This window comes from Sinohyriopsis cumingii, chromosome 2 (genome assembly GCF_028554795.1).
Source record: "Sinohyriopsis cumingii isolate HCF-2022 chromosome 2, ASM2855479v2, whole genome shotgun sequence".
In the NCBI taxonomy this organism is placed as follows: Eukaryota; Metazoa; Mollusca; class Bivalvia; order Unionida; family Unionidae; genus Sinohyriopsis; species Sinohyriopsis cumingii.
The window spans coordinates 147,923,424-147,939,033 of NC_142962.1; the positions used below are offsets into that span (position 1 = coordinate 147,923,424).

The window sequence follows — 15,610 nt, forward strand, 5'->3', positions numbered from 1 at the left end:
ATAAGCAGATTATGATGTAACAATGCACTGTAAAGATGGGGTTGTTAATACGAACAAAGGATCGTTTGTGCAATAGATTGATTCCAATGCATTGCTTGGTCAAGTTTGTGGCTTCCTTTCATTCTCCCTTTTAATTTATCCAGTCCAAATCCATTATTGTATGTACACATTAAATAACCAAAAAGTCTGTCGCCAAAAAAAATCGCCAGATGGGATATTTTTGTCGCCAATAAGGAAAAATAATCGCAATTTGCGATATTGGCGAAGCCCAGGACGATCCCTGCTTTCTGTGTTAGACTTGTATACCTGATGTTTGTGTCTCATCTGTTAGGAAGTAAATAAGTGTATTACTTTGAATATACATGTATGAATATACCATTGAAAGAATGAGTGGCCAGAAGGCAATGTTTTTATAGTCAGAAGCCAGTATCAAATCATTTTACTTTTTTGATTCAGCATCATCACATCCATCTCAGCTTGTGTTTTTCAAATTGAAAAAGGTATGAAAACAAAAGTTACGCTATTATGATGTATAATCAGTGTAGGTACCATTACTTGATATGACAGTTATAAAGTCATCATTATAGGCATCATTGCTTGCTATGACAATTATAGTCATCAGTGTAGGTACCATTACTTGCTATGACAGTTACAGAGTCATCATTATAGGCATCATTGCTTGCTGTGACAATTATAGTCATCAGTATAGGTACCATTACTTGCTATGACAATTATAAAGTCATCATTATAGGCATCATTGCTTGCTATGACAGGTATTAGTTGTTAATATCAAATTTGTTATCTCCAGCTCTTTTATGGTAAAGATAATGAAGGAGTGTTAGTTTCACTCTGTAAATAGATAACACATGAACTGATTGTCATTAACATGTCTTTTTGGTATTTGCTTGATATAATAGATTCAGGTTGCTATTCAAAACACTTTGGCTTATTAAGAAAGATTACATGAGCAGAGAGTGCTGACTGCAGCATATTGACTCCATTATGGTGGTTGGCACTAGAATTAAGCTCACTATGTAAATTTCATTGGGTATTAATTTGGACAAATGTTTGACTGCTGCTGTAGACCTGACTGTCTTTCACAGGCAGTCCATTATCAGATTCTAATTTGTGCTGAATTAAATGGTGGATAATTAATTTCATTGAATGAGGATGACTACTGATGATGAAACACAACAAATTTATCTAGATGAAAAAAGAAAATTTAATGTTAATTTGTTTTTATTCAGTGTTAAACATAGTGTCAAGTTACTGAAAAATGAAGATCATATTTTTCTGGTTAAGAAATAGTAACCACACAAATATTGTCCCATCAAAATCTGACCCAGCCCGTTTAGAAGCTATCAAGAGGCCATGTACCCCATGTTAATAACACTGAAGTCTGCACATATGACACCCCATGTGATGTAAATACCACTCTTGTGTTATAATGCATAGTCTAATATCATAGCTGAGTCTGTGTTATAAAAGCATAATTTTTATTATATACATGTTTGTTTTTCAGTCCTCCAGCTTTAGAGTAAGTATATATATATACATGTATATATATAATTTTACAAAATATATTTATAAGTTACTGCATTTGTATGGGAAAATATGAATGAGTTTTTTGGATGGATTCTGCATGACCATGGTAGTGCATTATATTCATCTGACAAAACAAGTTTATATTTTCCCATGCAAATGTGGTAACCTTTTTATTATATACTCATTTTCTTATTCTACCTAAGGCTTAATTATATAAACGAAAATAAACTACAAGAAACAAAAGTAATTGAATTTATGCTGTATTCCAAACTAAATACACAAGCGCAGATTAATCAGTACACAACAACAATATTAATGCACACATAACTCAGTCCAGAGAAATTTGAACATAGTCGCACACTCGACATCACTTTTGAAATTTATACTCATATCATGAATGATTGATAATTGCAACAACTTTCCATTTGGTTTGGAATTAATGGGTTTTGGTATTTTATCAATTCTACTAAATTTCGTGATTATAAACTGCATTTATATGTGTCAATTCTACATGAAGTACATTTGATTTGAGCAGTAAGGGAGGCTTCTTGTCTCATCTGCATGTGTGTTTCTGTTCTGTCATTGAATGTTAAGAATCATAATGTGGGGAAAATATGAACTCTTTCAATGTAATTATCAAAAAGACACTATGGAATATAATGTTCATTTCTTTTGAGTGCAGTAAGGAGGATGTTATTACACTTGGAATGTTGTCAAAATTATAGTACAATTTAAAAATGTGTAACCAAGCTTTACAAACCATGACATAGTTCATGTAATTTGGATTTAACAAAGTACATTTTGAGGAAATTCAGGATGTAAAACTTTAAGTATGTTTTTGACATTCTAAACAGCTAACGAAGACACGTTTATGCCTTGTCGCTTGCATGCTCTTTGTAGGGACCCCAGCAATGTTATGACCTATATGGAATCTATCACTAGCCTAATTCTGAAACATTGTATCAAAAAGGTTAACGCAGAATATTGCAGAGCAGCTGGTATGTGGCAGTCCACAAAACAGCTGCTTTTTAAATTAGTTAATTCAGAAACAAATTGAATCAACCAAAACGTAAAATGTCTACTAAATGAGTGTACATGATTTGTTTACAAAGTAGTTCCTAATACATTATACATGTACTACTATTGGGCACGTGTCATGCATGTGCATGCAATATGACAGTGTTCAGTATTGTAAAATACTGCACGATTCTAACTGTAAAGAGTTAATGGAGATGAAAATGAGCATATAATATATATATATATATATTCATGTATATATATATGGTTCTAATCCACTACGTGGACAGCCATGTGAGCTAATACTACAGTTCTAATCCACTAGGTGTACAGCCTTGTGAGCTAATAATATGGTTCTAATTCATTAGGCTGACAGTCTTATGAGCTAATCCTCCTATTCTAATCATTAGGCTGACAGCCTTGTGAGCTAACAGTATGTTTCTAATCCATTAGGCTGACAGCATAGTGAGCAAATAATATGGATCTAATCCACTAGGTTGACAGCCTTGTGAGCTAATACTACAGTTCTAATCCATGAGGTTGACTGCCTTGTTGGCTAATAATATGGTTCTAATCCATTAGGCTGACAGTCTTATGAGCTAATAGTATGGTTCTAATCCATTAGGTTGACAGTCTTATGAGCTAATACTATGGTTATAATTCATGAAGTTGACTGCCTTGTTGGCTAATAATATGGTTCTAATCCATTAGGCTGACAGTCTTATGAGCTAATAGTATGGTTCTAATCCATTAGGTTGACAGTCTTATGAGCTAATACTATGGTTCTAATCCATGGGGTTCGCTGCCTTGTTGGCTAATAATATGGTTCTAATCCATTAGGCTGACAGTAGTTATGAGCTAATAGTATAGTTCTAATCCATTAGGCTGACAGTCTTGTGAGCTTATAATATGGTTTTTAGGTTGACATCCTTGTGAGTATGTACTGTGATTCTAATCCATTAGGCTGACACCTTGTAATACTGTATTTGTAATCCATTAGGCTGACACATTGTGAGCTAATACTATGGTTATAATCTATTAGGTTGACAACCTTGTGAGCTAATACTATGGTTATAATCTATTAGGCTGACAACCTTGTGAGCTAATACTATGGTTATAATCTATTAGGATGACAACCTTGTGAGCTAATACTATGGCTCTAATTGATTAATCTGATGGCCTTGTGAGCTAATTGTGTGGTTCTAAACTACAAGGTAGACAACCTTGTGAGTTTTTACTGTGGTTCTCATCCATGAGGTCAACAGCCTTATGAGCTAATACTATGGTACTAATCTGCTAGGCTGATAACCTTGTGAGCTAATATTATGGTTATAATCCACTAGGTAGACAGCCTCGTGATCTAATACTATGGTTCTTTAATCCACTTCCCACTTTTTGAACTTATGGCATTATAAATTAAAATTTTGATTGGAGACAGCTTTTAACAGTTTATAACAAAGTTACAATGCCAGTCTGAGCCTTAATTATTGATCTCTGCTTATTTCTCAACCACTGATGAGTAAAAGTTTAAGAAATATCCAGTTTTGTTAATTTACTTTGCCCAAATTTTCTGATGGTGAGATTATGATTCAAAGCTTTAACATATTAAAAAGAAAAAAAAATGAAACATTTTTTCCAGCTCATACCAAGCCAGTTATGTTATTTCTATATCTGCATATTCCACTACCAATTAATGTGCCTGCAGACCACTACATTGTTACAAGTAACAAAAAAATAAACATAATTTGGGATAGATCTGTTTACATATCTACTTTATATAGTATTGCCTGTAATTCTTATGACTCTTGAAAGTTTTCAACAGTTAAAACAGTACAAACATTAAACCATTTCTCAGAAGCAAAGAAATTGCATGTTATGTGATCAGATGAATAGGTAAATAGAAATAATTTCTAAATGAGAAGGAAATTTCTGACCCTGAGATTTTCTCCATATTTACTGATAATTACTAATTTCCAGAAACCTGCGCTGTTTCTACACGCTTCCTGGAGGTGGTGAGGCAGACTGGTTCGTCACAGTTACAGTACAAATAGAGCTTGACTTTGCAGCTGCTCTGAAGGTGACACTCTATGCAGTAGCTCTTTGCCATTGCTACAAAACACAGCTTTTTCTTCTCAGCAGAGCCAGTCATTTCACCAGTCTGTCAAAAAAATAGTTAGCACATAAATAATGTTTTGAACCATGCAAACGCAAATGAATATTCCTCCAAGCTCCCATTTTCATCCACAGTACATGTATTGTTGAGCTTAAAACGTATTACAAAGCCAATCTTCTTTAATTTTTATTTGATCAGTACATTTTTTGTAAGTGAATGAGTAGCATTGTGCTCATTTTTTAAAACTCTTTTCCAGGGTTAAGTTATGATTTATAAATTTGTTTTATTTCAGATCAGTGTTTGTTTGATGGTTTTAAAATGGCATAAACTATATACAGTCAGGATTTATAAAAATAGACTTTAATGAATTTCATTGAAAATACTGTTGCTTTGGCTCACACTGATGTGGATATTTATGCATTTTCTGTCCATCAATCTGGCTATCATTGAATTAGTATGTACATGTGAATGTTTTGTTTCTGCAGAATAGCCTTAATTGTGTAAAAATATATCTTCACGAAAGTGTGACAGGCTTGCAGTCCTTGTAAGAAAATACCTACTGAGTTTGGATGGGAAAACTTCAAAGTCAGGGTCACAGTGACCCAAAGAAGAAAAATTTGGGTTTCTTTTGTATATTAACTAAAGTTTCAGTGCACATTCATGTAACTTTATGGATGACTTATAATTGGACAAGAAAAACCTGTTGGGATTGGGATCAAAAGTGTATATTACTGTGGCACAGGAAAGGGAGATAATCATGATGAAATAATGTCAATTACAATTGTCATATTTGCAGCAGACTTTGTGAATGGCATGCTGTTATGGCAAGGAAGCAAGCTGTAGATGATGGGGTTGAAATCTTGATACTGAAGGCCATAGCAAACCAGAGAAGGGCAAATTGGTTTCTTCTTCAAATATTACCCAGTCATAATACTTTAGGAGAATTACTACTGCCTCACGAATCCAGCCCTCCCAGATACTATTTTTAGCTAAAGGGTGACTTGGTGGCAGAGCCTAAAAATATCTCAGTTAATACTGGAGCAGAAGGCATGCTTCTATCGATGTAACTGTGGGGAGGCTGGGAGGGTGTGTGTGTATTGATTTGGTAAATATTCTCAAAGAAACATATTATACTAGGAAAAATTGGTTTCTTCTTCAAATACATTACCCTATCATAATACCTTAAGAGAATGTGGAGGGAGGTACATCACCTTGCCTCATAGATATCTCCTGTCCCCTAAGGCGGAGGTGGGCAAACTTTCCAGTGCAAGTGCCGCATACACAAATTTACACCTTGTCGTGGGCTGCATAGTTCATTAAGTAAAATAATTATTATTTGAAATAGCAAAAACAAAAGGTTTTTCTGAATAACATCTAATTAATTTTCAGTTGTTAATATGTTGTTAATATCTGAAAACTTAAACTTAAACTTCAAAAGAAGCACATTTATTTGAGTAACATAAACAGAGTTAGTGTGAATGATGACTTGTTCCTAGGATGCATGAAAACCCTTGGCGGGCCATAGTTTGCCCACCCCTGCCCTAAGGTATGTGAGACACCTTCTGGGTAACCTGATTGGAGGGGACTCCATCAGTCGGGAGTGGCTTCAAAAGGGAAATATTCCCCCACCCAAAATCCAGCAGATGTAATGAAGCCATGGCTTAAGAAGTTGCCAGGTGACCTGTTGAGGTGTGGATATAGGTCCTATCAAATCAAATTGGGTCCTCTGGGATGACATATCTCAAAGAAAGAAGCAAGAGAATGTGAACTGCAATCTCCATCCCACAGCCTGAATGATGTCAAGTAGTGAAGAGTTCTGGTCTGATGCTAGGTTGGTGGCAACTGCTTCAAACCTTGTGTGCCAAAGTGCATAATAAGTTCATCTGAGCTGGAGTTATTTTCCTATATGCTGAACGAATAACCTCCTTACTCTAGGATGAGACAGTCTGTTCTGATAGATCCACCTGTCCTTTTTTGAGAAGTAGAAAGAGGCATGTCTTCTTCGATGCAATGGCTCTGCTCTTTTAAGGTACCACATGAAAGCCCAGACTGGGTCTTGTAGGTGGCCTTCAGTTGATATGTCCAGATGAGACTGAGGTTCATGACAAAAGTTTGGTTACCCATGGAAGGGAGATAGTTCTTGGTGATGAAAGAAAATGCCGTCACGAGTAAGACTGACCCATCTTGTTGGAACTTACATGTAATTCGGGTGTGCTGATGGGGCATGTATTTCACGAATTCCTGATGGGGCATGTATTTCACAAATGCCGTGAGGAAGCTGGTGTGCCTGAGATGCTGTTGAAATTGATTAAAATTTTGTCTTGTCCAGCCAGGTTAATACCCAAGATAGATTCCACTCTGAGCATAGGATTAACATTTATGGCTGTGTTTGCACAGAGTTGATGAGAAGGTCGTATAAGTCCTGGGTTTGTCCGATATTCTCACTCCCATGACGACGAAAGGTGTCAGCAATTGTAGAGCAGTAACCTTTGATTGTACTCGGTACTAACGTTCTCTATTTGAAGACCCAGAGGAGGAAATTAGCTGTGTATGGTATAGATGACTGAGAGGCAAGATGTTTGTTTGTGCACCATTGGGTGAAAATGTGCCATTTGACTTCATATGCTTTCAGAGTGGAGGGCCGTCATGCCTGAGCAATTCTGTCCACAACTGGTTTTAAGAATTGTTTAAGACTGAGGGCCTGGTTAATATGATTTAGACGTGCAGGTCTGGGAGCTCCAGACAGGGATGAAATAACTGCCATCATGGTTGTTTGAGTAAACCCAAATTTTACGCAGGAGTTTCCAATGCAAGATTGATGATCCACATCTGTTCCCATCAGAGTGGTGCGATGAGGATGAGGCAGAAGGCTGATTCCCATGCTTTCTGTATCACTTTTGGAATCAGAGGTGTTGGAGGGTAAGTGTTTTTAGGTTGGTCCAATCTATCTATAGGGCATCGACTGTCCAAGCTTTTGGGTCTGAGATAGGAGAGACAAATGGTGGGAGTTTGGCATTCCACCTTGTTGCAAACAGGCCCACCAATGTTTGGTCCCATTGGGTAAAGATCGGATGGAGAGACCATTCCTTCTGTACAAGTTGATTGTACCATGACAGAGAGTTGGTTAGTTAAGTTATAGCATCCCAGGATATGGCAAACATGTATGTGGCTTTATTGATGACATCACCACTTCAGAAAAACCCACACCATGACACAAAGGTCTGGGGAATTGGGTCCTCCTTGTTGTTTGAGATAAATCACCACTGTAGCATAGGGTTCCTCTTAGTTGTTTGAGATAAGTAACCACTGTAGAGTTGTTGGACAGAATGCGAACTCCCATGCCATGCAAATATTCCTGCCACTGGTGAAAGGCTTTCACAGTGGTCATCCTCTCCAGAATTCCTGGGTAAAGCATGCAGTGCTGACATCCTGAAATGATGGTAGTAGGTGGGAAGGAACAATAGAACCCTCTGTTATATCTGTTTGGTGTGCAAAATACTGACTTTCAGTGGGTGGAGCTTTGATAGGACAACTTTCAGCGGTTCATGTCTTATGAGTGGCCCTTGGTTCCTTTTGTTGATTACTGTCGTTGTGTTGATGCTGTGGTTGTGGGAGGGAGGGAAATTTGTATCCTTAATGGCTTGTTTGCAGACATCATCCATCTGGATGTTAAACAGAAAAGTTAGAAGATAAAGGCTGTGCTCATAGTTTGGCTGTATAGCGATCTTTCAGGAAAGTGCAGGCAGAGTTGCGTTCCACCAATTGTACTTGCAGCTGCATTTACAGCATTGGCCAAAGTGTGTTGAGCGGCTCTGTTCAGTACTCAGGACATTCTTGAGACTGACTCCCATGCATGCCCTGAGGTATTTGGAGTGGGAGAAGATAAACCATGTTCCATCTGTTGGAAGATAACCAGAGAGAAGGAAGTCTGACAACAAAGTCATGGCAATGATATATCTCACTAACTGCCATGTGTCATCAAAGGCCATCCAGTATCAGGAAGGTCACAGCAGACACCATGGAGATGAAAGTCACAGCAGATACCATTGAAGAGAAAAAAATTTGGACACTATATTTTGTATTCTGCACCATAGTCCTTTGTCAAACTTTGTTGCTGGCATGTCCTCTCTCTCCCATCCTCAGTTCTCATCTTTACTTCATATTCTCTTCTGGGTAGTGTCTGCTTACTAGCAATACATTGTGCCTTTTAAGTGTATACCTCCTATCCAACTCAGGAGTTCAGATAGCTCAGTTGGTAGAGCATTGGATTTTTAATCCAAGGGTCATGGGTTCAGTACCTGCCCAAGACAGCTGCCTTGGTATGTCTTTGAGATACAGCCAATAATGTGTTTCAGAATTGACTTTAAATGTAGATAAAAGTAAAGAATAACCTATCCAACAGTACTTTGTTTACTGCTAGTGTTTACATACAAAAACATTGTAGGTGTATAATGTACCAGTCACATTAGTTATGTTAAAACCGTTACTTATAGATGGAGATATCAATTATGGGTCTAAATAAGTTCTTTGATAATTGACCTCCAAACAGTCAAGTAAATATTTAATCAAGGCATATTTCCAGTCAGTATTTTATGTTGATGTGCAGAGATCCTGAAAAATAATAAGCAGCTTCATGTTTTAATCTTACAGTCAGTCGTGTCTGCCCTTAAATATGCAGAGAACAGTAATGCAGAGAAATTAAACCTCTGTCTGACACAGATTACAGATGTTGTCAAGAAGATGAAAAGTTCACTTGAGAGGATGCATGGTATGTTGTGTAATTGTCAAATTCTCATGTCATCATTCTAGAATAGTCAAACCTTTTGACCAGTCCACCCAAAAGGCTGGCAGAAACTGACCCATCAAACTGCTCCACAGATGTTGTAATAAAGCTATATCATAAACAAAGTGGTGAAGTTTGTTTTGATTCCCGAATAAGAGACACTGTTTGTTATGCCATAATCTGAAATTTCTCTCACCTCACTCCTTTGTTTATGATATTGGTCTTTCAAGCAATTTGGATTTTCTCATCATACCAACGAGAGTGTGTTTTTGTTCTTTAATGTTTTGTGGTGCATGTATATCTAAAAATTGTGTGTAACACATATCAAGATTTTCATCAGGGTTCAGACATTTCACAAGTTTTTCAAGTGACCCATAGATAACTCGTGTAAAAATCATCATTAATTTTTTTTGTAGAACATCTGTTTTTATTTCTAAATGTTTTTCCCTCTTTGGAGTATGTGAACTTATGAGTTAGACAAACTGGACAGTGGTCACTTTTGGTAAGTAATAGTACTCTTAATGATATTTTCAGGATGAGTGGAATATACATCGTCAATAATGGATTTTTGTTTACCATTTTGGTGGTTTCACAATCTGGCTAAGGTTGTATATTTGTGTCATCAGTGGGCTGCAGTCCTGGTAAGACAATCAAAAACAAAAGGGGAGGTGAATAAGTCAATATTAAAGCTGAGGCTATTATCAGCATAGATGCAGATGCTGCCTTTGTCATCAGTTTTTTTATGGAGGAACCATGTAAGGTAGAGGGCTAACCAGCAAAGAAGAAAACCAGACAAACATTTTCAGCAATGGCTACACTTACAGCCCAGTTACATCTTTGTCTCCTTAACTGAAAAATAGATGCTTTCTGTGGTTTCTATTGGACTTATGCCACAAAGGTACAACAGCCTATCAACTCTTCTGGTGATATATGAGGAGGATTGACAGCAGGCAAGGGGGGACCAATATTATGAGTCAGATTTCCTATAACCCATCCCAGCATTACAAGCCTTGCACCAACAGGGAATAACAATTTGTATGGATGCAAGCATGGCAGGCAGGGCATGCCCACCTTCTGTCATTGATTGAGGATACAAGTGAAAAGTGACCCACTCAGGATCAACTGTTGTGCATCACTATCATAAAGATGAAGGCATTTCTGTGGTGCCAGAAGACATTTTGTGGAGAGGGTATACTAATTCTATTTGACAACTCCACTGTGGGGAATTATCTCGAAATGCAAGAGTTGGGGGGCCAGATATAAAGACCTCTGCCTCACTGTTTGCAATTTTCAAAGAATGTGTTATCAACAACAAATCCGTGTTCCAAAGTACATCACATTCCAGGCAGATTTAAATGTATTAGCAGACTCATTGTTCTAGAAGAATCAGCTAATACAAACCAAAATGGTCATTTCATCCCTCTGTATTAAGTTGAATCTGCACCCATGGGGATCAACCACTGATGGGTCTGTTTGCAACAAAGTGGAACTCAAAACTTCCATTTTTTCTCCAGTTTTGTATCTGAAAGTCTGGGCAGATGATGCTCTTTCCACAGACTTCTCCAGCACCCCTGACTCCAAACATCTTGCAAAAAGCAAGGGAGCTGGAGTTCCATCTTATGCTGAATGCTACCTTCAGACTGGAAAAATTAAAGATTAATGGCTTTTTAGTTCTGGCAGTTTGAATCCAAGGAAAATTGTGACCTTTCCCATGGCAGTTCAAGCAACCATAATGGCAGTACTTTCATCCTACCCTAGAATTGTTGAAGGTGCACATCTGGATCATATAAAGCAGGCCCTCAGGGGCAGACAGTTTTCAGAACAATTGGTGGAGAGAAATGTTCAGGCTAGAAAGCCCCCCATTTTGACAGTTTATGAAGTGGAAAATTATCTGACACTGTTACAAGTGAGGACACATTCTTTGCATAAGGTATCATTACACTAAATATCTAACTTTCTTATATGGCTTTTCAGGATGAAGAAATTGGTACCCATCACAAATAAAAGGATACCATTCCACAAACTCAGACACATTCCACTACCATGGAAGACCAGATATAGGACAATCCTTTCCAACCCTCTGGCAAACTTTGATCTCTCAAGACAAGGCTTTGGCCCTGTGCCTGACATGAAATCTACCAATAGTTCTGACATGTTTGGATAAGGTACCATTTGAACTGCTCTTGAGTATTGTTGGTTCATTTCTCACATAATACCTGCTTCCTGTTTGTCTTTTATACAGTCCTTGCTTAAGCAAGCAGGTACATTGAAATACATGCTCCATCTGTCACCATGAAATATTTACATCTCTGTTGGGATGGTTTGATTTCTTTCATGATGGCCCCTGACTTCATTGCCAAGAATAGACTCCTGTTCATGGGCAATCAATCTTTTGTCACAAAAGCTCTTTTCACATTGGAACCTTCACCACAGTGTCATCTACATGACTCACTGAGTTGTACCTAAAATAAACAAGAGCCGGTTTGAAAGAAGGAAAGATTGATATCTTAGCTCATTCTGTATATCATGGATTAGATGGGTTATTTGCAATCGATATAGAGGATTAAAATTAAATGAAATTTTTACACATTTTGGCTCATGAGGTTAGGGCAGTTGCCACCAGCATTGCATCTGAGCAGAACTGTTCCCTAACTGATATACAAGCAATGCAATGGAGGTTTGAGTAGACATTCTCTAGCTGTTACCTTCAAGATCTTTCATCCCAAAAAGCTTTGACCAGGTGAGGCCTATAGCAGCACTGCAACAGGCTACATTCCATCAGGTCATTCAGCAGCTTCTTAGTGATTTGTGGAGTAAACCTTTTCCCAATAGTCTCATTATCAATACAAAACACCATTTAGTTGTCTGTAAATGATAAAATATATGTAATGTAGAATGCCATTAGCTCCAGTGAGTTATAGTTTGATAGTGAACTACATATCTGTAACATTTTAACTTTGCCACTAGCACTACTGAAAAGACTGAATACATTAATTATCCATACATGAAAGGAACTTACTCTTTTCAACTTACATATTACCTATTATGACTTACATTTGAAAACTAATATTAATTGTATAATCTGTAAACTTCAAAAGTGTGCATGTAGAATTATATTGTGTGTTGATACAGTTGACACCATCTGTTGATATGTTTAAATTCTTTAAGCTGGTTCTGAATCATGTGCTTATCCAAACCAGGAACCTCTATGAACACCTTGTACCTGAGTGATATGCTTGTCCAAAACCAGCAGTACTACCTCTCTGTACATCTTGTACCTGAGTGATATGCTTGTCCAAACCACCAATACTACCTCTATGTACACTTTGCACCTGAGTGATATGCTTGCCCAAATCAGCAATAATACTTATGTGTACACCTTGTACCTGAGTGATATGCTTGTCCAAATCAGCAATACTACCTCTGTGTACACCTTGTATCTGAGTGATATGCTTGTCCAAACCATTACTACTACCTCTATGCACACGTTGTACCTGAGTGAGTGCCTTTGTCCAAACATTAATACTGCATCTGTGTATACCTTGCACTAACTCTTTGAACACCTTGTGCCTGAGTGATATGTTTGCCCAAATCAGTAATACTATCTCTGTGTACATCTTGTACCTGAGTGATATGCTTGTCCAAAACCAGTCATACTACCTCTATGAACACCTTGTACCTGAGTGATATGCTTGTCCAACACCATCAGTACTAACTCTGTAAACACCATGAGCCTGAGTCCAAACCATTAATACTGCCTCTATGTATACCTTGCACCTGAGTGTTATGCATGTCCAAAACCACCAATACTATGTGTACACCTCCTACATGAATGATATGCTTGTCCAAATCAGCAATGCTACCTCTGCGAACACCTTGTGCCTGAGGTTTGTCCAAAACCACCTGTACTACCTCAATGAACACCTTGTACCTGAGTGATATGCTAATCCAACACCAGCAGTACTAACTCTATGAACACCTTGTGCCCGAGTCCAAACCATTAATACTGCCTCTATGTATACCTTGTACCTGAGTGATATGCATGTCCAAAACTCTATACACCTTGTACATGAGTGATAAGCTTGCCCAAATCAGCAATACTACCTCTGTGTATACTTTGCACCTGAGTGATATGCTTGTCCAAATCAGTAATGCTACCTCTATGAACACCTTGTACTTGAGTGTTATGATTGTCCAAATCAGCAATACTACTTTTGTATACACCTTGCACCTGAGTGATATGCTTGTACAAAATTATATGTACTACCTCTGTGTACACCTTGTATTTGAGTGATATGCTTGTACAAACCATTAATACTGCCTCTATGTACAGTTGGCTCCTGAGTGATTTTCATGTCTAAACCACCAATACTACCTCTATGTACACTTTGCACCTGAGTGATATGCATGTCCAAATCAGCAATACTACACTGTACCTCTGTGTACATCTTGTACGTGAGTGATATGCTTCTCCAAAACCATCTGTGCTACCTGTATGTACACCTTGTGTCTGAGTCCAAACCATTAATACTGCCTCTATGTATACCTTGCACCTGAGTGATATGTATGTCCAAAACCATCTGTACTACCTCTATGTACACTTTGCACCCGAGTGATATTCATGTCCAAATCAGTAATACTACCTCTGTGTACATCTTGTACATAAATGATATGCTTCTCCAAAACCATCTGTGCTACCTGTATGTACACCTTGTGCCTGAGTCCAAACCATTAATACTGCCTCTATGTATACCTTGCACCTGAGTGATATGTATGTCCAAAACCACCAATATTACCTCTATGTACACCTTGTGCCTGAGTGATATGCTTGTCCAAACCACCAATACTACCTCTATGTACACTTTGCACCTGAGTGATATACTTGCCCAAATCAGCAATACTACCTCTATGTACACCTTGTGCCTGAGTGATATGCTTTCCAAACCACCAATACTACCTCTATGTATAATAATAATAATAATAATAATGACCTTATTTAAAGAGGGTAACACAGTTAGCTAAAAACTAATCTACCTTGAGGCCCTCATACAAAGGAATTTATTTATTTAAGCTGCATCTCTGAAGCCACTGAATATATTGGGTTTGGAAGAAGGAAATAGATTGGGCATTTCTAATCTCAGCTGGAATACTATTCCAGAGCAGAGTTCCAGAGTATTGGAAACTTTTTTTAAATAACTCCTTATTTGGTTTGGGAATTTTATACTGTTTGGTAGACATGGATCGCAGGTGGGGAGTATTACCAGGTAGCCTATACTGGAATAGTGATTGTAAATATTCAGGAGCACTATTCTGAGATATCCTGTACATTAATTTGGCTTTTCTCAAACAGATTCGGTCTTTAATAGGTAATATTTTTAACCTACCAGCTAAACTTTCCTTGCTTTCTTTCTGGATTGATATTAGCCCAAATGCTCTTTTTTGAAGATGTGCCAGCTTTGCTATGTTTTTATCATTTGAATTACCCCATACTGTACTACAGTAGTCCAAATAGGGTTGTATGTAACTGTTATAAAATAGTTTCCTGTGCCTTTCAGGGAGAAAATGTCTTATCCTACTGAGAAGCCATAAACTTGAATTGACTTTTTTACTGGTATGTTTGATATGTTCAGTCCATGATAGGTTATTATCTACCAGAACACCAAGTAGCCTATCATGACAGACTATTTGCAGATTTGTATCCTTCCATGTCAGACATAGTTCATCACTATCAAGATTTGTCCTTCTTTGCCGTGTTGAGATAAGTAATATTTTAGTTTTACCAGTATTTACCACCATGCCATTACATGTGCACCAGTTTTCCAGTTTGTTTAGTGCATTCTGTAAAGAAATTTCGAGCTCATGCTTTGTGTTTTGGATGTCTGACAATGTTGTGTCATCTGCATAGAGATCTGTAGATGATATTGAGTCTCTTAGTAAAAGTGGTAGGTCATTAATAAATAAAATGAATAGTAGTGGACCTAGAATTGAGCCTTGTGGTACTCCATATCTAATTGTTTCAGGTTCAGACGGAACATTATTTATGTAAACATGTTGTGTTCTCTCATTTAAGTATGAAGTAAACCATCTAATTGTTCTTTCATCACACTGGTAGATTTTCAGTTTCTTCAAAAGGATTTCATGATCCACCATGT

General features: G+C 37.5%; 1 protein-coding gene across 3 annotated transcripts in view; it reads left to right on the plus strand.

Annotated features, from left to right (window-relative positions):
• The window catches only part of LOC149806045 (myoglobin-like), a 47,393-nt gene that overhangs the window by 14,211 nt on the left and 17,572 nt on the right, over positions 1 to 15,610 (plus strand). For 2 of the 3 annotated variants that reach the window (XM_089950910.1, XM_089950908.1), the window contains exons 5-7: positions 1,523 to 1,537; positions 4,540 to 4,639; positions 9,326 to 9,443. In XM_089950910.1, the coding sequence (XP_089807036.1) occupies positions 1,523 to 1,537; positions 4,540 to 4,639; positions 9,326 to 9,443 (233 nt within the window). The remainder of the gene's footprint in view (positions 1 to 1,522; positions 1,538 to 4,539; positions 4,640 to 9,325; positions 9,444 to 15,610) is intronic. The other variant, XM_089950909.1, reaches the window with a different exon arrangement.